The 27,344-nt window shown below is 43.7% G+C and overlaps 1 protein-coding gene across 1 annotated transcript; it reads right to left on the bottom strand.

The window, feature by feature from the left end:
* Positions 1-27,134, bottom strand: fbxo43 (F-box protein 43). Its single transcript, XM_067982049.1, has 5 exons — positions 27,121-27,134; positions 8,357-9,871; positions 7,425-7,527; positions 1,649-1,834; positions 1-997 (listed from the first exon to the last, which is right to left on the bottom strand). The coding sequence occupies exons 2-5, from the start codon at positions 9,832-9,834 to the stop codon at positions 749-751; spliced, it is 2,016 nt and encodes a 671-aa protein (XP_067838150.1). The 5' UTR covers positions 9,835-9,871; positions 27,121-27,134; the 3' UTR covers positions 1-748.
* Between the last annotated feature and the right edge of the window lie 210 nt (positions 27,135-27,344).

The following is a 27,344-nucleotide window of genomic DNA, read 5'->3' as shown; positions in this document are numbered from 1 at the left end:
CAATAGATAAAATCCACTTAAAAAGACCACTTTAACTTGTATCAATACATGTATAAAAACTATATACACATTCAAAGCTAGCAGGAATCTACACATGCCTGCTGCCTTGAATTTGGGCACAGCCAATAATTTTAACAGTTCTTCAAACATCTGAAAAAAATGGAGGAAAGTTAGATTTCAAAGTCTACCATCTCCATTTATTCAGTGTCCAAATCAACTGGAACTTTAAATAAATATATAAAAAGGGGGTGGTGGAGGAGGAGGGGTAAAAAGTTTGCAAGTTTCCTACCCCCTTCACTTAATGTTCCAAGACAGCAACAAGCTAGAAACATTGGTCCAGTGGGTTGATGATTCTCTTGTTTTTAATCCAATGTTCATTGGTCTTGGATTGTCTTAGTTTACTATGCCCTCAAGAAATCTTAAATCACACAATGATTTTGTAACAAGTTTTCCATCACATCTTGGGAGAATTCTAGGATTGTTACTCTGAAGACCCAAGAAGAAAAAAAGCACAAGATTATTGGCTAAAAATCACTAATGCAGCTTAAAACCCAACAGAAAAGGGAAAATTCTGTAATCTTGCATTACAAATTTTCCCCACTCATTTGCTAGAGAACTGTTTGTACAAATTGAAAAATATTTTTTAAAAAAGGATCTTTCTGAAATGTTTCTGTACAGACACACAAGGAGCTAATTAAACTAAGGTGGAGGGAAAACAAGCTCTGGTTTCATATATACACACACAAGTTTACAATCTCTTTAAATTCCGCTTGCTCTGAGCACTTCCTGGTGGTCCCTCTTTATTGCCCAAACGTTTGGCAGACCTGCTGCCACATTCCTTGGATCCATGGAAAACACAGAAGCACTGTGTACAGAAGTCAAATGCACAACCGTCTCGACTGCAGAGGCCTCGTTTCTTCATTGGATTGTACCTGGCAGGTGACTGGCACCGTGGGCATGGTTTCAGAGCCTCATCGTTAAACAGTGTTTTGGCAACCTGGTGGTGAGAATATATATATATATTTAAGACAATAAATTTTCTCCCTTTAACCCTCCTCTAGGGAGAGCTCCTTTTCTTGGGGCACAATTCCAGAGCAGATGCTGCAGTCTCACACCCTGAAGAATAAGCATTGACAAGCTCTGTGGCCATCACAGTCAAGTAAAATACTGTCACTTCTAACAGGGAGGTTAAAAAATGTAGCAGTTAGGATCAGGCGCCCGGACGGACCTTTCTCCATAGCCCAGATCCACAAACAGCGATTGCAAGTTGAAATAAACTCCAAATACCAGGAATTCACCCTTGAAACCTCCCTATTTGGAGAAGAATTACGTTATAGATATATGTCTAACCTATGTGACAGGCCTACAGAGGTTAGTGGTTTACAAGAAATAAACTGCTTGCATCACCAGTTATACAACAGGCACTTAGGTTTATTTTCCACAATCTACTGGCTCCTGGCATTTTTCTTCTATACTTATTAGATGCTCCAAAGCAGCTATTCGACCAATGCTGTTAAGAGCCTTTGAAAGTACTCTAAATCAAAGCTGAAATACACATGGTGTCACATTTCTACTTTTTCTTAGCAACTGACTTTTCACACTGTTGTCTAGATATTGACTGCTCGCCAAGAGGTTTCCTTCTACTTACCTTTAAAAATTCCTCTCGTTTACTCGTCGACCGAGAAAGATTGCTGCATCCACTAAGGGTGACTTCTTGCTGTGCGGGAAGAGTTGGGGTGAAGGCAACCCTTGCTTGCGCCTGAACAGATTTCAAAGCAGAACGACTTGGGAGATTATGCCTGGTTTCAGCATCTGCGGCCCATGGAAGGCTATGCTGTTGAACAAAATTATTCAGTTTCGTATCCCAGGTCAATGGCGATTAAAAAAAGTCACTCAAGAACATGCAAGTTTTCTATTAGTTAAAATCAAAACTGTCAGGACATTTATAGATTTATGTTTTTTTTTTAAATTTCAATGTCGAAACTTCACAGGGGATAAACAGCTGCTTCTGGCAGCTGGGGTTGCAAGAGTGGGAAAATGCCAAGTTATGACTTCTTACACACCAAAGCCCTGATCTTAACTACCTAGTCAAGGTAGGTGTTGTGCAATGCCAAGCAGACCCCACGTGCTTCAACTGTAAGACAAAAGTCGCACACAATTCCTACTATTCAGCTCAAGAGCAGTAAAAGTCTGGAAGTGGGTCACATGGCACCCAGTATCAGTGGAGGAGGGGGAAGAAAGAGAAAAAAAGTTCAAATTCAAATCTTAAATCTTTATTCATTTAAACTATTACATTTTATAAAATTAGTAAAATTTACCTAATGCTTCAGTAAAAACTACAAAAAGCACAGCTAGCAGTTCCACAATGCAGGTTTTAAAAGTCACCAATGCAAATTCTAATGAGGACTGTAACCACTAATTGATAAGAGGTAGAGGAATTAAATACCAGGAATCCAATTTCCAACAAGTTCTAATAAATTCTAGAATGTATTTTACCCACTGGTACAGACCAAGTGATCAGAAAGGATCAAAAGGCACAGTTGACAGTGTACAAAGATTGAGAGCACGCTCATTTCTGCAAACTCTGCAGGTTTAGATTAAATAATTCTACAATCGAGACCTGAAATTAATGGCTGTCTTGGAAAGTGAAACAGTGACTGGACTTTTCCAGTTTGGATTATTGGTTAAGGCAAGGCAATTTAAAAAAGCAGTAGTGTGCTTTACCATTATGGTACAATCCAAGACTTGGCTTTCAAATGTAAAATTTGATCACAAATAAAAGATACTGTTCAGTCAGATTTAAATATTCAGATACACTCTGCATTAAGGGTTGGGAACACTTCCTTATGTTCACAGGCCATGTCCATAAACATATATTGGCTGTGTTTGAGATAATGTGCCCAGGATTAACAATTATTCATTATTATATAATCAGTCACCATAGATTGCATGGGATGCTTATTATCTTCTTCGGTCTTCTCCTTAAGGCAAAATACACCACACTGTCAGACCAAGGGCTAAAACAGAGACACCGCAAGACAGAACGGGTTACTTAAAAGCACACCCTTTTTAGAACATAATCCTTGCATCTTAATGAAATAAGCCTTCATGATACAAAGTTGTATGTAGAATAATGGATTTCAGATCGCTAGAGATAGAACTAAAAGTCACTAGTGTATATTTCAGACCAAAGGACCTGGAGGCAGAATTGTCAATCAAGATCAGTGACACAATTACACATATTTCACAGAATAACTGATGAGCAGGTTGCTCATTTATCCTGGGCCTATTAATACTTTGACCAAGGACAAATTAATTAGCATCCAAGTCAAAGCCTCTGTAGCCTGATTAAATGCCCAGATAAAAACAACCAACCAACCTAGACCTGGTCAAATTTATTCCCAGGCATCCATTTTTAAATTGGGCAAGGATGGACAGCTTCCATCTTAGTTTAGTTCTTCAAAGCTGTACAGCATGTTTGGTTGTGGGAAATGGATAGAGGAGAATAAGTCACTACAGCTATGATAGCTTTAAAAAGAAAATAAACGTAAATCCATTGTTCGGTGCACCAGTACATCAAAAGAAGTAATGGGATCCAACTCCCCAATCCACTATAACAGTGGTGTTTAGAAACTAGCAGAGGCAGGAGGTGGGTGAGGCGGTGGTAGCTGAAGAATAAAAAAGGATAGGATTGCCCCCTACCTGAGGGCAAGTGGTCAATCGTCCCAATCAAGTTTCTACTCCAACGTCCCAACCTTGATAACTGGAACTTAAATTTTTGGTTTAGCAACAGTCCATCAACTGTTGGCTTTTCCTGGTCTTAAATCATTCTCATCATTCAAAAAAGGTCACTACTAGCAACGACTCCACTTCCTCTCTCCCCCATACTAATCAGGCCAGTAATGCAGAGCCTTAATACACATAACTGATTTAATTAAGACATACCTGCCTACTGCAGAATACTTATCTAAAAAAACCTCTCTAAACTGGTCCCAGCTTGTTTGGTAATGTAAAGATAACTCCAGCTTCTTTCTACCGTCCCCACGCCCCCCCCACATTACAAAACCATCTGTTTTAAACATCTCCACCAATAATTGTTACTTCCAGGCTCAACTATTCCAATGTTCTCCTGGCCAGCCTCCTAAGGCTGCTCATCTAAAATTCTGCTGCCTGTATCCTGACTCGCACCAAGTTCTGCTTGCCCATCAGCCCTGTGCTTGTTGACCTACTTTGGGGGACTGGCCCTGTAATTTTACAATTCTCATACTCTTGTTCAGAATCACTTTATGGCCTCACCACTTCTCCAACCCTCAGAACTCTGCATTTCTCAAACTCTGGCCTCTTGTGCATCCCTGACTCCCTTCACCCCACCATTGGTTCCAAGTTCTGAAATTCCCTCCCTAAACCTTCCAGCCCTGCTCTCCTCATTTAAGACCTTGTTAAAACTACCTCTTTAACTAAGCTTTCTGTCCCCTTCCTAATATCACCTCCTTTGGCTCAACATATTATTGGCCTAATCTACAAATCACCAGCATGACCAATGACCATTCCACTGTGATCTTGTTTATGTTACAGACTTCTGGAATTCTGCTTCTGAATACTTTGAAGTAAGGCAGTGACCAATGATTTCCCAAAGATCAATAGATCCCAGCACTAACTTCTAGAATGTGTTACAATCATATGGCCTCCCACCATAGCTGTCATGACATTTGACTTTCCTTAAAATTGTTCTGTGTTGTACTTGATAACCAATCCTTTGGCGCTCTCCTCCCATCACTAAATCAACTCCAGGGATCCCCCCATGGCACTGTTTGTTCTACTCTACTTCATACCAGTGACCTCCACTTATTATTCAAGCTAATGTACTAGTGTTGATTTAATGTGAAATTAATTTGTCAGATCTGTTCCGAAAACACCAGTTCACAGCCTCCTGTCATCAGAGTGAAAATGATTCATTATATCTTGTTATATAGCCTCTCGGTGGGACAATTACATTTTTCAATTCTTGAGGCTGTTCATTCAGGTCTCCTGCAGCTGTAACCATCAGCTTTTAATTGATTGTTAATGGATGTGGAACTTTCTTTGACTGACTATCTCCTTGGACAAAATGAATTCAAATCTCTCTCATTTCTAAAGATGTATTAGGTGGCAGCAACCTTTCAAAAAAACTAGGTAAATCATTGTCAATGGCAATACAAGCTTCAACTCTTCACTTGGGGATCTTCAAAAGAAAAAAAAAATCAGGAACTCAAATGTGTAGAAATCTGCTCACCTGTATCCTACCATTTTATAATAGAGAGACTGCTGGTATTTAAACACTGCACTACTGTTCACCTGAATCACAATTCCAAGTCAGAAGGTATAAAAATGTTACATGAGTGGCCAAAGATCTTTGTTGATCAGGTGCACTGTGAACATCAAGGGCGCTAAATTGGACCATGTAGTGCCCGTTGTTTCGGCGCTACACAGCCTCTCCGACAATCCAAGATGGCACCTTTGATGTGCATGCATGTTTGCAGTGAGACGTGCCCAGATGCCATCTTGGTATAGGAGTTAGTGCAGATAACGAACACTGGAATCATGTAAAGTAGGGAGAAAATGGCTTCAGTGTGCAACGCTGATTTAAAGTGATAGACACCATTTTGGGACTAACACTCAACTCAGTCTTAACCCCGACCATCTGAAGGTGTCTTAGAACCCGGAGAACGCCCCCCCCCCACCTCCCCGTTTAAAAGGGACCATGCAGGATCTATAGGTTAGTTACTGGATTATTGCTTCTGGCTGCTGAAACATTTGTAACCATTTTTTGGAGGTCTCCTAGACTTGAATACTAGGACGCGGGGACATAGCCTAACATTTAGAGCCAGGGCGTGCAGGAGTGAAGTTAGTAAATGATTCTACACGAAAAAGGGTGGGAGATGTTTGGAATGCTCTTCTGCAGATGGCAGTTGATGCTAGCTCACTTGTGGAAGTTAAATCGGAGATGGATAGATTTCAGTGAACCAAGGGTATTAAGGGATATGGGGCTAAGGTGGGTATATGGAGTTAGGTCACAGGTCCAGCATGATCTCACTGAATGGTGGAAGAGGCTCGAAGGGCTAAATGCCACTGCCACTTGCTGCCTTTTGATATGCGCCACCTTCTCCTGCAAGAAAGCGGGACGTGTGTTTGGGTGATGTGCCTGTCATGGTTGACTAGCTGCCAGTAATGTGGCCTGTGAGTTGTGGTTGGGCGGCTTGAAACAGTGGTAATGTGCAAGGGTGAGAGGAAGCATCTGATTGGAAGAGCTGAGCACTGATGGAAAGAGTTTGTTGGTATGTGGGGGTGTTGTGCGTGGTGCAGTTGGTAGGAGACGCCACTTGACCTCATTAACCTTGACCACTCATGTCAAAGCATTGAACTGCTTCCTGCACTGCATCCATGTTCATGATGCTATGCACCTGGCATTGACTTCATCCCCCCCCGCTGCCTTTTGGATATATGTCTGGAGGGCCTCTTGCTGCCGCTGCCCACCCCGCGGATATAGGACGTCCCTTCTTCTGTCCACCTCTTGCACCCAAGGTCTCTAGTACATCAGCAGACAACCTTGGTGCATCACTCTCGCAGACCTGGTACCAACTCAGATCAGCAGATCGGAAAGGTCTGGAGTGCAGATTGGCAGATGTGGGATTTAGTATGCAACCTTTATTCAATGTTTTAACATAACTCAGTGTGGAAACATAGGGATGGGACCAGCATCTGTGTTTTACGTGTGCGATGTCTGATCTCTGTTCAAACTATTATTTTCAGCAAATAAAAGTAGCTGGTACCTGTTTGAGATTTCGAACAAACATCTTCCCTTTAAGAGATTGCACTCCCTCTGGTGGTGGAAAGTGTGAATTGCATTGATTCCATGTGCAAGGCCTGGAATGGAACGCTGATTGCAGGAGAGTCCTCGGGCAGGCCGAAACGTGCCTCCTGCCTGCGCAGGGGCCATTGGGTGTGGGGTAATAGCGCATCATGCTACTTGCACCCAAAAACAGCTCCTATCCAAATTCCCCCCCCCCCCCCCCAAAGCCTTACAATTGGTCAGAAGATGCAGTATTTGATGAGCTGCATGCCACAATTTTGAACTGAGACCAAATAAGTTAAAGATATACTTAAGCACTAAGTCAAATTTATTTGCCTAATCTAATCATAATATTGTCAAGATTACCAACTCGGCATCCAGATAGAGAGACTGTCAGACACCACCAAGCTTCTGTTTAAGACAAGATTTACAAAATTTGCTGAAAAGTGGATCCTCAATAGAAATTACCAGGTTTCAACAAAAAAAAACTGAGCCACATTTACAGCATGTAGTTCACTTGCTATTAAACTGGAGCACTAAGATTATTTTCCCCCCCAATACTAGCTTTATGAAGTGAGGGCCCAAAGAAACATACCACTCTGAGGATTCCAATTTTATCCAGGTACTGCTTCCTCTTGAGACACGCTGCCTGATCTCGCTGGACAACTTTCTTCCAGACTTTGCTCACCCTCCTTGTCCTGACACGAATACAACAAGCAATTGATTTGCAAAACGAAAAAAGACAAAAACCGAAATACACATCAGGTTAAAGTTACACTGTACTGCCCACAGCAGAGTCAGATGACATTTAAAGCCAGGAGCCAATGTCCAGTACTATCAGACAAGAGGAAGTTATACACATTCCATCAGTCTGGATGCTGAATGCACTCAACTTCCTAGGTATACAAGAGCCACACACATCAATTTGCTTTAAAACATTGTAAGAGAGGTGTATTCAATTATTATTGTGCTTTTATAACTAATTTTTTCCTCAAGCATCAAGTCTTTTGAAAGGACCCCCCCCCCCAAATTAGAGTCTAAGGCTTAGAAGCTAGCTGTATGTTGAAGTTATGCCATTCACCAAATCCTTAGACATTTTTAAATGACACATAACCCTCTTGTTGCCAAAAATTAGTGCGCTATATGGCAGTCTAGCTAAATTTGTGAAATTTTAGGCCAGCAGACTTGTGTAAATTGAAAGGGGTGAGGGGAAACCAAGGTGACCAGCTAAAACCTTTAAACAGTAGATGTACTAACAATAGTATAGATGGTGAGCTTACTGAAAATAAAGGTACAAAAGAACCCCCCCCAAAACACATTATTCCAAGGTTCAGATAATTTACAGAAACAATATGGCAGCAAGCTTAGTATACATCCAAGTTTGTAAAAATTCAAGTGCACTGGACCATTTGTTTGTGTTGGGGGGGGGGGGGCCAGGCAGGAAATTGTAAAAAAGGAGTCCAGCACATCTGGTTATTAATAGTTAAAGAATTGGAGAAGCCTTTGTTTGCAGATTACCAATCTTACCCATAGATATCTTCTACAGTTAAGTGACACAAAATTAAAGTGAGAATGTGTGTCAAATTCCTGCTGAATAGTTCTCTCAGAATATCCACTTTTTCTAAACCCATTTTTCTGCCAATGAGTCTTGTTAGTGACGGCATAGATTCAGCCAATTCCTTTTCTTCTGATAGACTCTGATCCTGCACAGTGGTATCTCCTGGCCTTTTCCTTTTTCTCATGCACATTTCCTGCACTAGCTGCAAAGCAGGGGTGCGAGATAAATCCTCAAACTTTAGTCGAGACACCTCCCATGTTTCTTCCTCAAACACTAACTCGTTCTCTTTAGAGACGGAATCTCCCAATGCTTTTAGGTTGTAATCTGATCCAATCAGATGAGCTCCTCTGTTTTCATCTTCTGCCTCAGACTGGGAACCTCGTTCTCGGAGAGTGGACAATCGCTTGATTCTTTCCAACTTTCTTTGAGATTTTTCACAATCTAGCACCTTGGGGGTTTTCTTTTGGTTTTCCACCAACTCCTGGAAGGAAATATCATCATTTGAAAAGGAATCAGATTTTTCCAAACCAACTGAATTATAGCCACTGTCCTCTGTTATTGAGGAATCTAGTTTGCCGTGTGAAGGGATCCTGGATAATGTCCTCTCAGACAAGTTTATGTTGAGGTTCACTACAAAGTTGTTCACTGGAGTAAGAAACTGGTTGCCTTCAGGTATCGTAGGTTTTCCATAGCTAGATGGTGTTTCAAAGGGCTCAGCCGAAGTGCGATCATAGTCTCCAGAGCAAGAGAAACTGCTCAAATCAAGCTTACTGTATATAGTGGATTGATCAAGGGTTACACATTCAGCAGGCATTAGCTGATTTCTACATTTTAAGTCATCTATTGTGGAGGTTCGCTGCTGTGCAAACAAATACCTTTTAGTTCTAAATGACGTGCCACTTTCCTCACTGCTTAAAGTGCTAGTTGCCAAAGCTTCAAAGTTCAAGTCCCCAGGAGAGTACAGGGAACAGGGAGAATCTTTATAACATATTCTGGTACATGACCATTCTACCATACTAGCTTCAGTAGATTGAAGCGTTTTGCACAATTCCACACTTCCACTTGAGGCTAGCTGTGACTCAAGAAGTCGCCGCCGTAATGTGATTGTCTTGCCTGTTATCCTAGGTGTTTCAAACAGAATTGGTGAAATGGAGTTGGTCCTTTTCCCATCGAGCCTTTTTCTTTCAATGGAAAAGGATGATGGCCTACCAGTATGGAACGGTTTTTCTTTCCACACTACTGGAGACAGATCAGCAATAAGTGAATCAAGCTCTCCTATAGTTCCACTGGAATAATTAACTGAGGTTGTTGTGCTTTCTCCTTCATCATAGCCACTGTCCTGCCTTAATGACCCATCACCAAAGGATTTAGAACTTTCTTCAGGATCAGCCCCTTGTTGCTCAGAGACAGGTGACAGATCACAAGACTGCGCAAGTAAACTCAACATCTTGACACAAAGGACAACACAATTAGGTCTTCCAGTCCTAAAAACAGAAACAAAATGGCTGTTATGTTTAATTTTAAAAATCAAATAGATTATTTGAATTTCTGGTTTAAGCCAGAAATTCATGTATAATCCTTGAATTTTCCCCACTGGTCTACAGTAAATGTAGACATTTAGATTGTCAGCCATAAACATGGTCACCCTATTCTTTGTACTTGGAGGTTACATATTCCTCAAACTTTGCTCCTGATCAATCCCTTAAATCTCTTTCTGACCTTATGCTTTTGAGTAACTCAGTTTAATTTTTAAATCGCATTATATTTTTGGTTCAGTTAAGTGATATTAGCATTGTTATCAAAGTCTGGAATGAGACCTTATATGCATCAAGATTACCAGACAACCTATTGAATTTCTCAGAGGCAGTGACCTCAGATGCTTTCTCCTATAGAGAAGAATATCTTGGCTGGCTGGTTCCATCCTTCCTCATTTGTTCAACTGGAATACACCACAGTTCAGAGAAATGGATAGAAGTAAGTGAAAGTGAGGAGAATGCCACAGACCTACATTTTCAGACTAGCTTGGAGAATAATCACATTTATCACTCTGAACGGTCAAGGCAAGGGAATGCTATAACAAACCATGCATACTTGCTCCAGGTAATTGCAAATGACATTTCCTCTGCATACATCCACCCCTTTTCCACCATTAAAAGGTTTGCTAACTAGTTTAACATTTTATGTAAATCCATTACTAAAAAGGAAGAGCACCTAACAAAAACTTTCACCCATGTAAATGGTGAATGAAGGTAGTCAATCTTATATTTACAAGACACATCCAAAGTACACCACCCTTTCTTTAAAAAAAACTTCTAAATCGTCATTGTAGTTTTGGACTTAGCATATCTCAGTTCCATATTTTGGAACCAGTGATTGAAGAGAGGAAAGAACACCAATGGAAACAGCCAAAAGCACATGGATGAAAAAGATGGCATGATGAACTACATGGGAGGGAGAAAACTAAAGAAAAACAAGGTATACCCTTTAATTCAGCACAAGTAGATGGCTTAATATACTCATTCTCCCTCCATAATTGCATTGAATTTGAAGTGGCACTTAAGACAAAAGTAGAAAACTTAAAAAATTCATCCCTCTCCTTTTGATGGCAATATCATAATGGAGAACCTGCCTCTTAAACTATCCCAAGAGATCCAAGTGTCTTTGAACCCAAACCTCAACCTTGAGTTGATTATTTGGGAATCAACGGTCTGAACCTATACTAATGCGCTGTGATTTTATCAAGGGAAGTCCTACCAGATATCAATGCATGTCTTCTGTTGCAATTGCTTCACTAGCACATTTTCACAAACACAAAATCAGTCGATATTTCACCCCTCCCCACTCTGGCACCTTACCTTTAGAGAATTGAAAACTTTGTTTGACCAAAATTTTGTATTACACTTTGGAAGATTAGAAAAAGGAGATAGAATATAGAATCAGAAAGATTACAGCACGGAAGGCGGCCATTCGGACCATCGAGTCCACGCCAGCTCTATGCAAGGGCAAGCCAGCTAGTCCCACAGCCCTGCATATTTTTTCATTTCAAGTACTTAGGGCCATGATTGAATCTGCCTCCACCACTCCCTCAGTCAGTACATTCCCTATCCTAACCACTTGCTGTGTAAAAATGTTTTTCCTCATATCACCTTAAATCTATGTCCTCTGTTCTTGACCCTTCCGCCAATGGGAACAGTTTCTCTCCATCTACACCCTTCATGATTTTGAATACCTCTATCAAATCCCCTCCCAACCATCTCTGTGCCAAGGAGAATACCAGCTTCTCCAGTCTATTTCTCAATTTGTGGGGTTCTATTCTCGACAGTTGTTTCAAAGGTTAAGGGGTGATCTGATCAAAGTTTATAAGATATTAAGGGGAACAGATAGGGTGGATAGAGAGAAACTATTTCTGCTGGTTGGGGATTCTAAGAGTAGAGGGCACAGTCTAAAAATTAGAGCCAGACCTTTCAGGACTGAGGTTAGAAAACATTTCTACACACAAAAAGGGTGGTAGAAGTTTGGAACTCTCTTCCGCAAATGGCAATTGATACTAGCTCAATTGCTAAATTTAAATCAGAGATAGATAATACCTTTGGTTGCCAAAAAGCTAAGGGATATGGGCCAAAGGCAGGTATATGGAGCTAGATCACAGATCAGCCATGATCTTACCAAATGGCGGAGCAGGCACAAGGGGATGAATGGCCTACTCCTGTTCCTATGTTAAGTCCCTCATCTCTGGAATCATTCTGGTAAATCTCCTCTGCACCCTCTAAGTCATAGAGTCATAGAGTCACCCAGCACGGATAGAGGCCCTTCGGCCCATCGTGTCCGCGCCGGCCATCAGCCCTGTCTACTCTAATCCCATATTCCAGCATTTGGTCCGTAGCCTTGTATGCTATGGCATTTCAAGTGCTCATCCAAATGCTTCTTGAATGTTGTGAGGGTTCCTGCCTCCACAACCCTTTCAGACAGTGAGTTCCAGACTCCAACCACCCTCTGGGTGAAAAAGTTCTTTCTCAAATCCCCTCTAAACCTCCCGCCTTTTACCTTGAATCTATGTCCCCTTGTTATAGAACCCTCAACGAAGGGAAAAAGCTCCTTAGTATCCATCCTATCTGTGCCCCTCATAATTTTGTACACCTCAATCATGTCCCCCCTCAGCCTCCTCTGCTCCAAGGAAAACAAACCCAATCTTCCCAGTCTCTCTTCATAGCTGAAGCGCTCCAGCCCTGGTAACATCCTGGTGAATCTCCTCTGCACCCTCTCCAAAGCGATCACATCCTTCCTGTAGTGTGGCGACCAGAACTGCACACAGTACTCCAGCTGTGGCCTAACCAGTGTTTTATACAGCTCCATCATAACCTCCTTGCTCTTATATTCCTTCACATCCTTCCTAAAGTGCAGTGCCCAGAACTGGACACAATACTTCAGTTATGGCCAAACCAGTGTTTTACAAAGGTTCATCATGACTTCATTGCTTTTGTACTCTTATTCCTCTGTTTCTAAAGCCCATGACCCCATATGCTTTTTTAAACTTCTTTCTTAACCTGCCCTGCTACCTTCAAAGATTTGTGCACGTATACCCCCAGATCCCTTTGTTCCTCTCCCCTTTTAGAATTGTGCCCTCTAATTTATATTGCCTCCTCATTTTTCCTACCAAAATGCATCACCTCACATTTTTCCACGTTAAACTTCACCTGCCCATGCCACCAGAGTATCTATGTCTTCTTGAAGTCTATCACTATCCTTCAAGCTGTGTCATCTGCAAATTTTGAAATTGTGCCCTGTACTCCCCAGTCATTAATATCAAGAAAAGCAATGGTCCCAGCACTGACCCCTGGGGAACCACTGCACACCTCCCTCCAGTCCAAAAAACAACACTGCATCATATCCACCGGTCATTGATACTACCATTGGTGTGAAGTTTCGAGCAGTTAGCTCCATCAATGCCCGAGTTGGTAAAGACATGGTAAGCCACACATAACTAAAAAAAAGTCCATGCTTTAATTCCCAATATGTGCTGAGTTAGCATAATCTCATTCAAGGCAGCAGATGGGAGGTAGCTTGTGTGTCCAGGTTGGGGCGGGCGGGGGGAAGAAGAAAGTCAGTCGACATATAAAAAGACAAAAATTAAGCAATGAGCTTGTAAATTTGATACAACTGGAAAGACACAATTAGTTTCTTAGCCCAGTAATGATTCACAACATTTCTGTTACTGAATGGCAAGCCACAGCAGAATGGGAGCGTCTTAGACAAAAGTACAGATCAGTTCTGATCTTCATCCACAAGTGCATGTCACTCAAACTGCAAGAGCCTGACATTTTTTAAACTCAACCCCCGCTCCCCCCCAACCCTTTCCCAGGGTTTGGTGTGAAACTAAGTGTTAATAGTGGGAGACTTAATGATCAAGGTCCACAGATGTAATTCAGTCCATAACACACTGCTGCCCTGGTACCAGAGTAAAAGGAGATCAAGGTGCATGCAGACTTTTTGAAAAAAAATTAAAGTAGGTTTGGCTGATTATCCAGAGTTCACGTAGACTTAATATTGACAGCGCTGAAGAATAGGTCTTGGTGAGGATAGGAGCTCGGAAGGAAGCTAGAGAACACCACCTCAAGACCCGGGTCACTTTAATTTAAAAAAAATATTGGTTATTTCTCTCAGGGTCAGTGTCACTAGCCACTCCCAAAAGCAGACCTTATATGCCTTACAATCCCGAGTATATCTTTTTCAGCTCAATACCTAGGTACACGATAGCAAGACCGTGGAGAACCCTTACTCTGTACACCGGCTGCTGGAATGTATTAAAATGCCATTATCCTGATTCTCTTTGAAAAGCAGACTGTATATACACCCTTAAAAGACTCAGGCTCCAAACCAAGACTGTAACTAAAAACAGGTAAATGAATAGTATAATAGTGAATCATACTCTTTGCTATTTGCACAAAATTGGAGCCGGGGGATGGGGGGGTTGGTGGTGAGCTTGTGACGCGAGTTTGTAATTGGTTGGGAGGTCGGAAACAAATGATGAAGGGATTCAATAGGGTAGCACACCACAGGATGCATTTATTTAACCGTTAAACCAACCCAATCTCAATTGTTGAAGGGAGAGTTTGAGTAGAACACATCTAAAAAGAGGATATTCTGAACCTGGAGAGAGAGAGAGAGAGAAACATACATACATGGTGGTTTAAACGGTTCTTTGAAAAATGTAAGCGTTCCTGACAGATTTCTTGTGAAATGCAGCAAGTACAGAATACTCCATGGCACCAGTTCGTCTCCTCTTCTCTTCCCCCCCCCCCCCCCCCCAGGTAGGAGTGCAAATACTCCTTTACTCACTATAGGACGGACACGCCTACAAAGACAAGCAAAAGGTGGAACAAAATACCATGGCACACACTCAAAGTGGCAATTCAACTTTAAAACTACTTTTGATTTTTTTTTAAAAGAAGGTCACCTTTCAGAATGATACAGTCGCTCCATCTATTCCCTTCCGTGAAGCCGCCCGTGTACACACAGTTGGTTGGGGCTCTGGGTTAGGAGGAGTTACACTGGGATCCTGTGCCGTGCCGGGACGAGGAAGGGATGCGTTTGCTATAGCAACGTGTCGAGAGCGAGCTCTGCCCTCCAATCCCGGCCCATCGTCTTGGGAACCAGATGCTGCCTCCACGCGAAGCCTTCTTTGCAGGTTCCCTCGTTTGGATTTGAATTTTTGCGCCACTACGATCCAATGCAGCCGTTTGCATTTGCCCGCTAAACCGGCTTAAAACGACCGCCAAAAAAAATAAAAGAGAGCGACAAAAACTGCCTTGTGCGGGACAGATCGCAGCTTCCAGGGCGCTGAGAACCAGTTCAAATGAAAAGGGACCGGCCGTCGTGGTGTGCACTCATCAGCCTGCTCTCAATATGCAGCTTTTTATATTAAGCGTCCATAGTACAACGTGGCTATTAAATATCGTTAGTCAGTCTCGCCTACAAGTAGGCTACGTTTAAAGAGACTTCGCTTTTTAGCTAGGAGACACCCTGAGAATTTTGTCGTCGACAGATTTAAAACGAAAAAAAAAGACTAAATATGCCGCCAATATACACACACACAAATATAACCTTGCGGCGCTAAATTCTGACACAGGATTAAAATGTCACCAAGAAACAAAGTTGTTGTACTGCATGTTTTTTGGTATGGCGGGGTGTTATCGTTTTGCATATTTAGTGTTAATCCAGTGCAAAGTTTGTAGGAGTCGACAGTTTGGTGCTGGTAGCCAGCGCACCTGAAAACACTGGTTTTGTAGCACTACTGCAATGTTATGTGCAGCCAACCATTATCCTGTCTGTCTGTAATCATCAGAAGGGCAGACAGGAGTCAGTGTTTCACAGAGCTCTACAGCCAGAAGTGGTGGTCCATGTTGGAACCAATGACATTGGAAGGTAAAGGGTTGAGGTCCTACAGACAAAGTTTCAGGAGCTAGGGGGGAAATTAAAGAGCAGGACCTCAAAAAAGGTAGTGATCTTTGGATTACTCCCAGTGCCACATGTTAGTGAGTATAGGAACAGTAAAATAAGACAGGTTAACACATGGCTGGAAAGATGGCACAGGGGGGAGGGCTTTCGGGTCCACAGCATTGGGACCAGTTCTGGGGCAAGAGGGACCCACACAAGGTGGATGAATTGCTCCTCAATAGGGCTGGGACCAATGTTCTCACAGGTAGGTTAACTAGTTCTGTGGGAGAGGGTTTAAAACTAATTTGGCAGGGGGAGGGGCACTAGGATGATGCATTAGAGGAGAGACAAGGTGCAGAGAGGACTGGAAGAGATAAATAACATTAGAATATAAAGAGTAGTTCAGAAATAGGAGGGATCAGACAGGGGAGAAATGCAAAGCAGACTAAGGCAGGTATGGAGTGCATGTGCATAATAGTGTGGTAAATAAGGTTGGTGAGCTGAAGGCACAAGTAGCCACATGGGATTATTATATAGCAGCAACAACAGTATCTTGGCAGTATACTGCCATCCTCCTTTCATTTTTCCCCTTCCCTATCTTTCCTGAATGCCTTGTAACCAGGAATATTAAGTTCCCAATCATCCTATTGTTTGAGCAGGGAGATAGCAGAGCAAATTTTCACAAATATGCAAAAACTTTAAAGTCGTGATAAGGGGATGTCAATTATCCTAATATAAACTTGGAAGATAATAGTGCAAGGGACAAAGTATGGGAGGAATTCATGAAATGTACAAGAGAACTTTCTTGATCCTGTATGTTTCCAGCCCAAATGAGGAAGGAAGCAGTGCTAGATCTAGTTCTGGGGAATGAAGTGGGGCAAGTGGAGCATGTTTCACTGGGGGAGCATTTGGGACGTAGTGATAACAATGTTTAAATTTAGAGTAGTTGTGGAAAAGGACAAGGAAAATACTCAACTGCAGGAAGGCTAATTTCAGAGTTGAAAAGGGATCTGGCCCAGGTGGACTGGAGTCAAAGGTTGGCAGGTAAAATAGTAAATGAGCAATGGAAGGCCTTCAGAGAGGAGATAGTTCGGGTACAGACTAGACACATTCCCACATGGGGAAAAGGAAGGGCATCCAAAGCTAGAGCTCCCTGGATGACTAAAGATAGAGATTAAAATGAAACAGAAAAAATGTTGGGTTCATAATACAGTAGAGAATCAAGCTGAATACAGAAAGTACAGGGGAGAACTGAAAAAGGAAATGAGGGGCAGAGTGTGTGAGACTAGAGTAGCGAGTAATATAAAAAGGGAACCCAAAAGCCTTTTATAAACATATAAAAAGTAAAAAAGATAGTCAAAAGGAAAGGTGGGGCCGATTAGGGACCAAAAAGCAGATCTTATGGAGGCAGAGGGCATAGCCGAGGTACTAAATGAATACTTTGCATCTGCCTTCACTAAAAAGGATGCTGCCAATGTCACAATAAAGGAGGTAGTAGAAAAATTGGATAAGTATAGATAAAAAGGAGTTACTCAAAAGATTGGCAGCACTCAAGTAGAAAAGAGAGCCTTTCCGGATGGGATGTATCCCAGCTCGCTGAGGGAAGTAAGGGTAGAAATTGCAGAGGCTCTGGCCATAATCTTCCAAACCTTTTAGATATGGGAGTGGTGCCAGAGGACTAGAGGATTGCAAATGTTACATCCCTGTTCAAAAGAGGGGAAGAGGGATAAACCTGGCAACTACAGGCCAGTCAGTTTGATGGCAGTGGTGGGAGCTGTTTGAGACAATGATCCAGGACAAAATTAGTTGGCACGTGGAAAAATATGGGTTAATAAATGAAAGCTGGCACAGATTTGTTAAAGGCAAAATCATGTTTGACTAACTTTATTGAGTTAGATGAAGTAACAGAGGATTGAAGAGGGTATGGACTGTCAAAAGGTGTTTGATAAAGTACCACAAAATAGACATTAGCAAAATTGAAGCCCATGGGATTAAAGGGGTAGTGGCTGTGTGGATTCAAAATTGGCTAAGGGGCAGAAGTAGACCGTAGTGGTGAATGGTTATTTTTCAGACTGGAGGGAAGTATACAGTGGTGCTGCTAAGTTTGCAGATGATACAAAACTCAAATATAGTAAACATTGAGGAGACTTCAGGAGGACACAGACAGGCTGGTGAAATGGGCCAACACATGGAATATGAAATTTAATGCAGAGAAGTGTGAAGTGATTCATTTTGGTAGAAAGTATGATCAGAGGCACTATAAACTGAAATGGTACAATTTTAAAGGGGCAGCAGGAACAGAGACTTGGGGGTGTACGTACCCAAATCTTTGAAGTGGCAGGACAAGTTGAGAAGGCTGTTAAAAAGGCATACATTATCTTTGGCTTTATAAATACAGGCAGAGAGTACAAAAGCAAGGAAGTTATGCTAAACCTTCATAAAAAGCACTGGTTAGGCGCCAGCTTTTTTTTAAAAAATAAATTTGTTCATAGGATGTGGGCGTCACTGGCAAGGCCAGCATTTATTACCAGTCCCTAATTGTCCTTGAGAAGGTGGTGGTGGTGGTGAGCTGCCTTCTTGAACCACTGCAGTCCGTGTGGTGAAGGTTCTCCCACAGTGCTGTTAGGAAGGGAGTTCCAGGATTTTGACCCAGTGACGATGAAGGAACAGCGATATATTTCCAAGTCGGGATGGTGTGTGACTTGGAGGGGAATGTGCAGGTGGTGTTGTTCCCATGTGCCTGCTGCCCTTGTCCTTGTCCTTGTAGGTGGTAGAGGTTGCAGGTTTGAGAGGTGCTGTTGAAGTAGCCTTGGCAAGTTGCTGCAGTGCATCCTGTGGATGGTGCACACTGCAGCCACAGTGCGCCGGTGGTGAAGGGAGTGAATGTTTAGGGTGGTAGATGGGGTGCCAATCAAGCGGGCTGCTTTGTCCTGGATGGTGGCAAGCTTCTTGAGTGTTGTTGGAGCTGCACTCATCCAGGCAAGTGGAGAGTATTCCATCACACTCCTGACTTGTGCCTTGTAGATGGTGGAAAGGCTTTGGGGAGTCAGGAGGAGGTGAGTCACTTGCTGCAGAATACCTAGCCTCTGACATGCTCTTGTAGCCACAGTATTTGTGGCTGGTCCAGTTAAGTTTCTGATCAATGGTGACCCCCAGGTTGTTGATGGTGGGGATTCGATAATGGTAATGCCATTGAATGTCAAGGGGAAGTGGTTAAACTCTCTTGTTGGACATGGTCATTGCCTGGCACGAATGTTACTTGCTACTAATCAGCCCAAGCCTGGATGTTGTCTAGGTCTTGCTGCACGTGGGCACGGACTGCTTCATTATCCGAGGGAGCTGGAGTATTGCAGACAATTCTGGGCACCACACTTTAGGAAGGATGTCAAGGCCTGAGAGAGGGTGCAGAAGAGATTTACTAGAATGGTACCAGGGATGAGGGACTCCAATTATGTGGAGAGATTGGAGAAGCTGGGGTTGTTCTCCTTAGAACAGAGAAGGAGAAGGGGAGATTTGATAGAGTTGTTCAAGATTTCAAGATCATAGCAAGGTTACAGCACGGAAGGAGGCCATTCGAGTCTGTGTTGGCTCTATGCAAGAGCAATCCAGCTAGTCCCACTCCAAGGGCCTCAATCTTGATAACAAGCCTATTATGCAGCATTTTATCAAATGCCTTTTGAAAGTCCATATATACCACATCAACTTCATTGCCCTCATCAACCCTCTTATCTGATCAAAAAACTCCATCAAGTTAGTTAAACATGATTTGCCTTTAACAAATCTGTGCTGGCTTTCCCGAATCAATCCACACTTGTCAGAGTGACTGCTAATTCTGCCCCGGATTATCGTTTCTAAAAGTTTTCCCACCACCGAGGTTAAACTGACTGGCCTGTAGTTGCTGGGTTTATCCTTGAATCTTTTGAACAATGGCATAACATTTACAATTCTCCAGTCCGCTGGCGGTACAGTGATATACAGTCAAGAGGGAGTGGCCCTGGGAGTCCTCAACATTGACTCTGGCCCCCCATGAAATCTCATGGCATTAGGTCAAACATGGGCAAGGAAACCTCCTGCTGATTACCACCTACTGTCCTCCCTCAGCTGATGAATCAGTCCTCCTCCATGTTGAGCACCACTTGGAGGAAGCACTGAGGGTAGCAAGGGCACAAAATGTACTCTGGGTGGGGGACTTCAATGTCCATCACCAAGAGTGGCTCGGTAGCACCACTACTGACCGAGCTGGCCGAGTCCTGAAGGACATAGCTGCCAGACTGGGCCTGCGGCAGGTGGTGAGCGAACCAACACGAGGGGAAAAACTTACTTGACCTCACCAATCTACCTGTCGCAAATGCATCTGTCCATGACAGTATTGGTTGGAGTGACCACCGCACAGTCCTCGTGGAGACGAAGTCCCGTCTTTGCACTGAGGACACCATCCAATATGTTGTGTGGCACTACCACCGTGCTAAATGGGATGGATTCAGAACAGATCGAGCAGCTCAAAACTGGGCATCCATGAGGCATTGTATTCCAGCATAATCTGTACCCTCATGGCCCGGCATATTCCACACGCTACCATTACCAACAAGCCAGGGGATCAACCCTGGTTCAATGAGGAGTGTAGAAGAGCATGCCAGGAGCAGCACCAGGCGTACCTAAAAATGAGGTGCCAACCTGGTGAAGCTACAACTCAGGACTACATGCATGCTAAACAGCGGGAGCAACATGCTTAGACAGAGCTAAGCGATTCCACAACCAACGGATCAGATCAAAGCTATGCAGTCCTGCCACATCCAGTCGTGAATGGTGGTGGACAATTAAACAACTAACAGGAGGAGGAGGCTCTGTAAACATCCCCATCCTCAATGATGGCGGAGTCCAGCACGTGAGTGCAAAAGACAAGGCTGAAGCATTTGCAACCATCTTCAGCCAGAAGTGCCGAGTGGATGATCCATCTTGGCCTCCTCCCAATACCCCCACCATCACAGAAGACAGTCTTCAGCCAATTCGATTCACTCCACGTGATATCAAGAAACGGCTGAGTGCACTGGATACAGCAAAGGCTATGGGCCCCGACAACATCCCAGCTGTAGTGCTGAAGACTGTGCTCCAGAACTAGCTGCGCCTCTAGCCAAGCTGTTCCAGTACAGCTACAACACTGGCATCTACCCGACAATGTGGAAAGTTACCCAGGTATGTCCTGTCCACAAAAAGCAGGTCAAATACAATCCGGCCAATTACCGCCCCATCAGTCTGCTCTCAATCATCAGCAAAGTGATGGAAGCTGTCGTTGACAGTGCTATCAAGCGGCACTTACTCACCAATAACCTGCTCACCGATGCTCAGTTTGGGTTCCGCTAGGACCACTCGGCTCCAGACCTCATTACAGCCTTGGTCCAAACATGGACAAAAGAGCTGAATTCCAGAGGTGAGGAGAGAGTGACTGTCCTTGACATCAAGGCAGCATTTGACCGAGTGTGGCACCAAGGAGCCCTAGTAAAATTGAAGTCAATGGAAATCAGGGGGGAAACTCTCCAGTGGCTGGAGTCATACCTAGCGCAAAGGAAGATGGTAGTGGTTGTTGGAGGCCAATCATCTCAGCCCCAGGACATTGCTGCAGGAGTTCCTCAGGGCAGTGTCCTAGGACCAACCATCTTCAGCTGCTTAATCAATGACCTTCCCTCCATCATAAGGTCAGAAATGGCGATGAGAGATGGTGCAAGAGGGAGGGATTCAAATTCCTGGGCCATTGGAACTGGTTCTGGGGGAGGTGGGACCAGTACAAATTGGACAGTCTGCATCTGGGCAGGACTGGAACCAATGTACTAGGGGGAGTGTTTGCTAGTGCTGTTGGGGAGGGTTTAAACTAATGTGGCAGGGGGATGGGAACCGATGCAGGAAGTCAGTGGGAAATAAAGTGGTGACAGAAACAAAAGGCAGTAAGGGAGAGTGTACAAAACATGACCGGACAGATGGTCTGAGAAAGCAGGGCAAAGACCAAGGGAAGTCTAGATTAAACTGCATTTATTTCAATGCAAGAAGTCTGATGGGCAAGGCAGATGAACTCAGGGCATGGATGGGTACATGGGACTGGGATGTTATAGCTATTACTGAAACATGGCTAAGGGAGGGGCAGGACTGGCAGCTCAATGTTCCAGGGTACAGATGCTATAGGAAAGATAGAGCAGGAGGTAAGAGAGGAGGGGGAGTTGCGTTCTTGATTAGGGAGAACATCACGGCAGTAGTGAGACGGGATATATCCGAGGGTTCGCCCATTGAGTCTATATGGGTAGAACTAAAAAATAAGAAGGGAGAGATCACTTTGATAGGATTGTACTACAGACCCCCAAATAGTCAACGGGAAATTGAGGAGCTAATATGCAAGGAGATTACAGACAGCTGCAAGAAAAATAGGGTGGTAATAGTAGGGGACTTTAACTTTCCCAACATTGACTGGGACAGCCATAGCATTAGGGGCTTGGATGGAGAGAAATTTGTTGAGTGTATTCAGGAGGAATTTCTCATTCAGTATGTGGATGGCCCGACTAGAGAGGGGGCAAAACTTGACCTCCTCTTGGGAAATAAGGAAGGGCAGGTGACAGAAGTGTTAGTGAGGGATCACTTTGGGACCAGTGATCATAATTCCATTAGTTTTAAGATCGCTATGGAGAATGATAGGTCTGGCCCAAAAGTTAAAATTCTAAATTGGGGAAAGGCCAATTTTGATGGTATTAGACAGGAACTTTCAGAAGTCGATTGGGAGAGTCTGTTGGCAGGCAAAGGGACGTCTGGTAAGTGGGAGGCTTTCAAAAGTGTGTTAACGAGGGTTCAGGGTAAGCACATTCCTTATAAAGTGAAGGGCAAGGCTGGTAGAAGTAGGGAACCTTGGATGACTCGGGAGATTGAGGCCCTCATCAAAAAGAAGGAGGCATATGACATGCATAGGCAGCTGGGATCAAGTGGATTCCTTGAAGAGTATAGAGATTGCCGGAGTAGAGTTAAGAGAGAAATCTGGAGGGCAAAAAGGGGACATGAGATTGCTTTGGCAGATAAGGCAAAGGAGAATCCAAAGAGCTTCCACAAATACATAAAGGGCAAAAGAGTAACTAGGGAGAGAGTAGGGCCTCTTAAGGATCAACAAGGTCATCTATGTGCAGAACCACAAGAGATGGGTGAGATCCTGAATGAATATTTCACATCGGTATTTACGGTTGAGAAAGGCATGGATGTTAGGGAACTTGGGGAAATAAAGTGATGTCTTGAGGAGTGTACATATTAGAGAGAGGGAGGTGCTGGAAGTCTTAACGCGCATCAAGGTAGATAAATCTCCGGGACCTGATGAAATGTATCCCAGGACGTTATGGGAGGTTAGGGAGGAAATTGTAGGTCCCCTGGCAGAGATATTTGAATCATCCACCGCTACAGGTGAGGTGCCTGAAGATTGGAGGGTAGCAAATGTTGTGCCTTTGTTTAAGAAGGGTGGCAGGGAAAAGCCTGGGAACTACAGACCGGTGAGCCTGACATCTGTAGTGGGCAAGTTGTTAGAGGGTATTCTGAGAGGCAGGGACTAATTAGGAACAGTCAGCATGGTTTTGAGAGGAAAATCATGTCTCACGAATTTGATTGAGTTTTTTGAAGGGGTAACCAAGAAGATAGATGAGGGCTGTGCAGTAGACGTGGTCTACATGGACTTCAGCAAAGCCTTTGACAAGGTACCGCATGGTAGGTTGTTACATAAGGTTAAATCTCATGGGATCCAAGGTGAGGTAGCCAATTGGATACAAAATTGGCTTGACGACAGAAGACAGAGGATGGTTGTAGAGGATTGTTTTTCAAACTGGATGCCTGTGTCCAGCGGTGTGCCTCAGGGATCGGTGCTGGGTCCGATGTTATTTGTTATTTATATTAATGATTTGGATGAGAATTTAGGAGGCATAGTTAGTAAGTTTGCAGATGACACCAAGATTGGTGGCATTGTGGACAGTGAAGAATGCTATCTAGGATTGCAACGGGATCTTGATAAATTGGGCCAGTGGGCCGATGAATGGCAGATGGAGTTTAATTTAGATAAATGTGAGGTGATGCATTTTGGTAGATCGAATCGGGCCAGGACCTATACCGTTAATGGTAGGGCGTTGGGGAGAGTTATAGAACAAAGATCTCGGAGTACAGGTTCATAGCTCCTTGAAAGTGGAGTCACAGGTGGATAGGGTGGTGAAGAAAGCATTCGGCATGCTTGGTTTCATTGGTCAGAACATTGAATGCAGGAGTTGGGATGTCTTGTTGAAGTTGTACAGGGCATTGGTGAGGCCACACTTGGAATACTGTGTACAGTTCTGGTCACCCTATTATAGAAAGGATATTATTAAACTAGAAAGAGTGCAGAAAAGATTTACTAGGATGCTACCGGGACTTGATGGTTTGACTTATGGGGAGAGGTTAGACAGACTGGGACTTTTTCCCTGGAGAGTAGGAGGTTTAGGGGTGATCTTATAGAAGTCTATAAAATAATGAGGGGCATAGATACGGTAGATAGTCAAAATCTTTTCCCAAAGGTAGGGGAGTCTATAACGAGGGGGCATAGATTTAAGGTGAGAGGGGAGATATACAAGAGGGTCCAGAGGGGCAATTTTTTCACTCAAAGGGTGGTGAGTGTCTGGAACGAGCTGCCAGAGGCAGTAGTAGAGGCGGGTACAATTTTGTCTTTTAAAAAGCATTTGGACAGTTGCATGGGTAAGATGGGTATAGAGGGATATGGGCCAAGTGCAGGCAATTGGGACTAGCTTAGTGGTATAAACTGGGTGACATGGACATGTTGGGCCGAAGGGCCTGTTTCCATGTTGTAACTTCTATGATTCTATTCGCTGATGATTGCACAGTGTTCAGTTCCATTCGCAAACCCTCAGATAATGAAGCAGTCCGAGCCCGCATGCAGCAAGACCTGGACAACATCCAGGCTTGGGCTGATAAGTGGCAAGTATCATTCGCGCCAGATAAGTGCCAGGCAATGACCATCTCCAACAAGGGAGTGTCTAACCACCTCCCCTTGACATTCAACAGCATTACCATCGCCGAATCCCCCACCATCAACATCCTGGGGGTCACCATTGACCAGAAACTTAACTGGACCAGCCATATAAATACTGTGGCTACGAGAGCAGGTCAGAGGCTGGGTATTCTATGGCAAGTGACTCAACTCCTGACTCCCCAAAGCCTTTCCACCATCTACAAGGCACAAGTCAGGAGTGTGATGGAATACTCTCCACTTGCTTGGATGAGTGCAGCTCCAACAACACTCAAGAAGCTCTACACCATCCAAGATAAAGCAGCCCACTTGATTGGCACCCCATCCACCACCCTAAACATTCACTCCCTTCACCACCGGCACACTGTGGCTGCAGTGTGTACCAGTCACAGGATGCACTGCAGCAACTCGCCATGGCTTCTTCGACAGCACCTCCCAAACCCGCGACCTCTACCACCTAGAAGGACAAGAGCAGCAGGCACATGGGAACAACACCACCTGCACGTTCCCCTCCAAGTCACACACCATCCCGACTTGGAAATATATCGCCGTTCCTTCATCGTCGCTGGGTCAAAATCCTGGAACTCCCCTCCTAACAGCACTGTGGGAGAACCTTCACCACACGGACTGCAGTGGTTCAAGAAGGCGGCTCACCACCACCTTCTCAAGGGCAATTAGGGATGGGCAATAAATGCCGGCCTCATCAGCGACGCCCACATCCCATAAATGAATAAAAAAAATTTAGCCATGTCCACTGCCTCCATGAGTAGATCTCCTTTTTGGTCCCTAATTGGCCCAACCCCTCCTCACTACACATTTACATGCCTAAGGTGAACAGTTTTGATGGTGTAAATAAGGAGAAACTGTTTCCAGTGGCAGAAGGGTCGGTTGCCAGAAAACACAGATTTAAGGTGGTGATCGACAAAAGTTGTCAAGAGGAAACATTTTTTTTTAAAAACAGCGAGTTGTAATGATCTGGAATGCGCTGCCTAAAAGGGTGGTGGAAGTAAAGTCAATAGTAACTTTCAAAAGGGAATTGGATAAATAGTAGAAGGGAAAACATTTTATAGGGCAATGGGACTAATCTTTCAAAGAGCCAGCACAGGCACAATGGGCCAAAAGGCCTCCTCCTGTGCTGTACCTACTATGATATAATGCCTTGATTCTGAATTTCTATTGCCAGATGAGCCACCTTAGAACTCCTCTGCCAAGATGATAAGTTATTCTTTCTGGAGTGAGGAGTTAAATGGCCTTCCTCACCTTGTGAATCAAGTGAAAGAAATCATTGGGTGTTTTATAATTTATATATTTTTTAAAAATCTTCTTTAAGAATTATAAAAGGAAGTTACATAATTACATGGAAACAGGCTTCAGCCCTACCAGTCCATGTCAGCATTTAACCCCAAAACAAGCATACAGTTCTAGTCACATTTGTTCCCATAATCACCTTGTTCCCATATCACTTCAACCCCCTTTCTAATCTAATCTTGAATGGTGACAGTTTGTGCCTCAACCACTGACCCTGGACGTGAATTCCAGTATTTCCAGTCGAGAATCCAGAGAGGGGTTCAATTCACAAAATGTAAAATCCATTTAATTATGTTACTTTCCACTGTCAGGCTCAGTAAACACTTCAAATTAAGCTTTACAACTTTCGACAAACATTAAACGAAAAGAAACAAAGAGTTCACTTTAAAATGGAGCCCTACGGCTAAAGAGCCAATTCAAGGTCAAGATAAAAGTAACAGGGCCCATTAAAAGATTATTTTAGTGTATTGTAGCTACTTTACTATCTTTCCCCCTTTGCAGAGAACGAGAATATAATGCTCAAACTACAGGACAGTTGGGTTTTCACTCAATATTTTCCCTACAACAAAGTTGTGCGCGCACAAAAATAGAAGACACTCCATATAAAACGTATAATGGTTGTAGCTCCCAACTCCTCGCCCCCTTGCCAGCGAAGCAAATAGTCAAGAACAGCTCAGTCCTTAAAAGCAGCTCATCGCTTTTAAAAAAAAAGGTGCTCCCTCTCTCTCTTCCCCTGGCCACTCAAGTCCAACTCATTCACCACCCAATGGGTTGAGGGGATATTAAATCATTTGCCACTTATTCAGTATTCAAGAATACAATTTTTTTTAAAAAACCCACTGAAATAAAGTGTCCGTCCAGGCTGGGGAGGCCCAGCAAGTGCAGGACAGACAGCCCAATGGAGCGGTTGCTAGGGGTTACCGTTGTGGGGGGGGGGGTGAGATAAACTATAAAACAGATACTTACACAGCTCGTAAAGTAGAAACATGCACAACGACCCGACAACTCCTTATAAATAAACCCCTCCTCGATCACCCTCAGCCTGTGCGCCCGTCACACGGCGGTAGCCCCCTCCTCCTCCCCCCTTGACTGGCCCTCCATTCCTACCTGGGGGGGGGGGGGGGGGGTGACCGGAAGCCTCTCTCTCCGCCGCCGCCAACACACGCCACGTTCGAATTTCGTATCCAAAC

The sequence above is a fragment of the Heptranchias perlo genome, chromosome 3, assembly GCF_035084215.1.
Source record: "Heptranchias perlo isolate sHepPer1 chromosome 3, sHepPer1.hap1, whole genome shotgun sequence".
NCBI lineage: Eukaryota > Metazoa > Chordata > Chondrichthyes > Hexanchiformes > Hexanchidae > Heptranchias > Heptranchias perlo.
This window is presented reverse-complemented; position numbering and strand designations above follow the sequence as displayed.

Bases quoted from the DNA above. Each gene is read 5' to 3' on its own strand.
- fbxo43 (XM_067982049.1), bottom strand. From the start codon at position 9,834: ATGTTGAGTTTACTTGCGCAGTCTTGTGATCTGTCACCTGTCTCTGAG. The intron at 1,835-7,424 runs GTATGTTTCTTT...TTTGTTCAACAG, and splicing joins AAATTGGAATCCTCAGAGTG to CATAGCCTTCCATGGGCCGC. The intron at 998-1,648 runs GTAAGTAGAAGG...TCTCACCACCAG, and splicing joins AACGAGAGGAATTTTTAAAG to GTTGCCAAAACACTGTTTAA.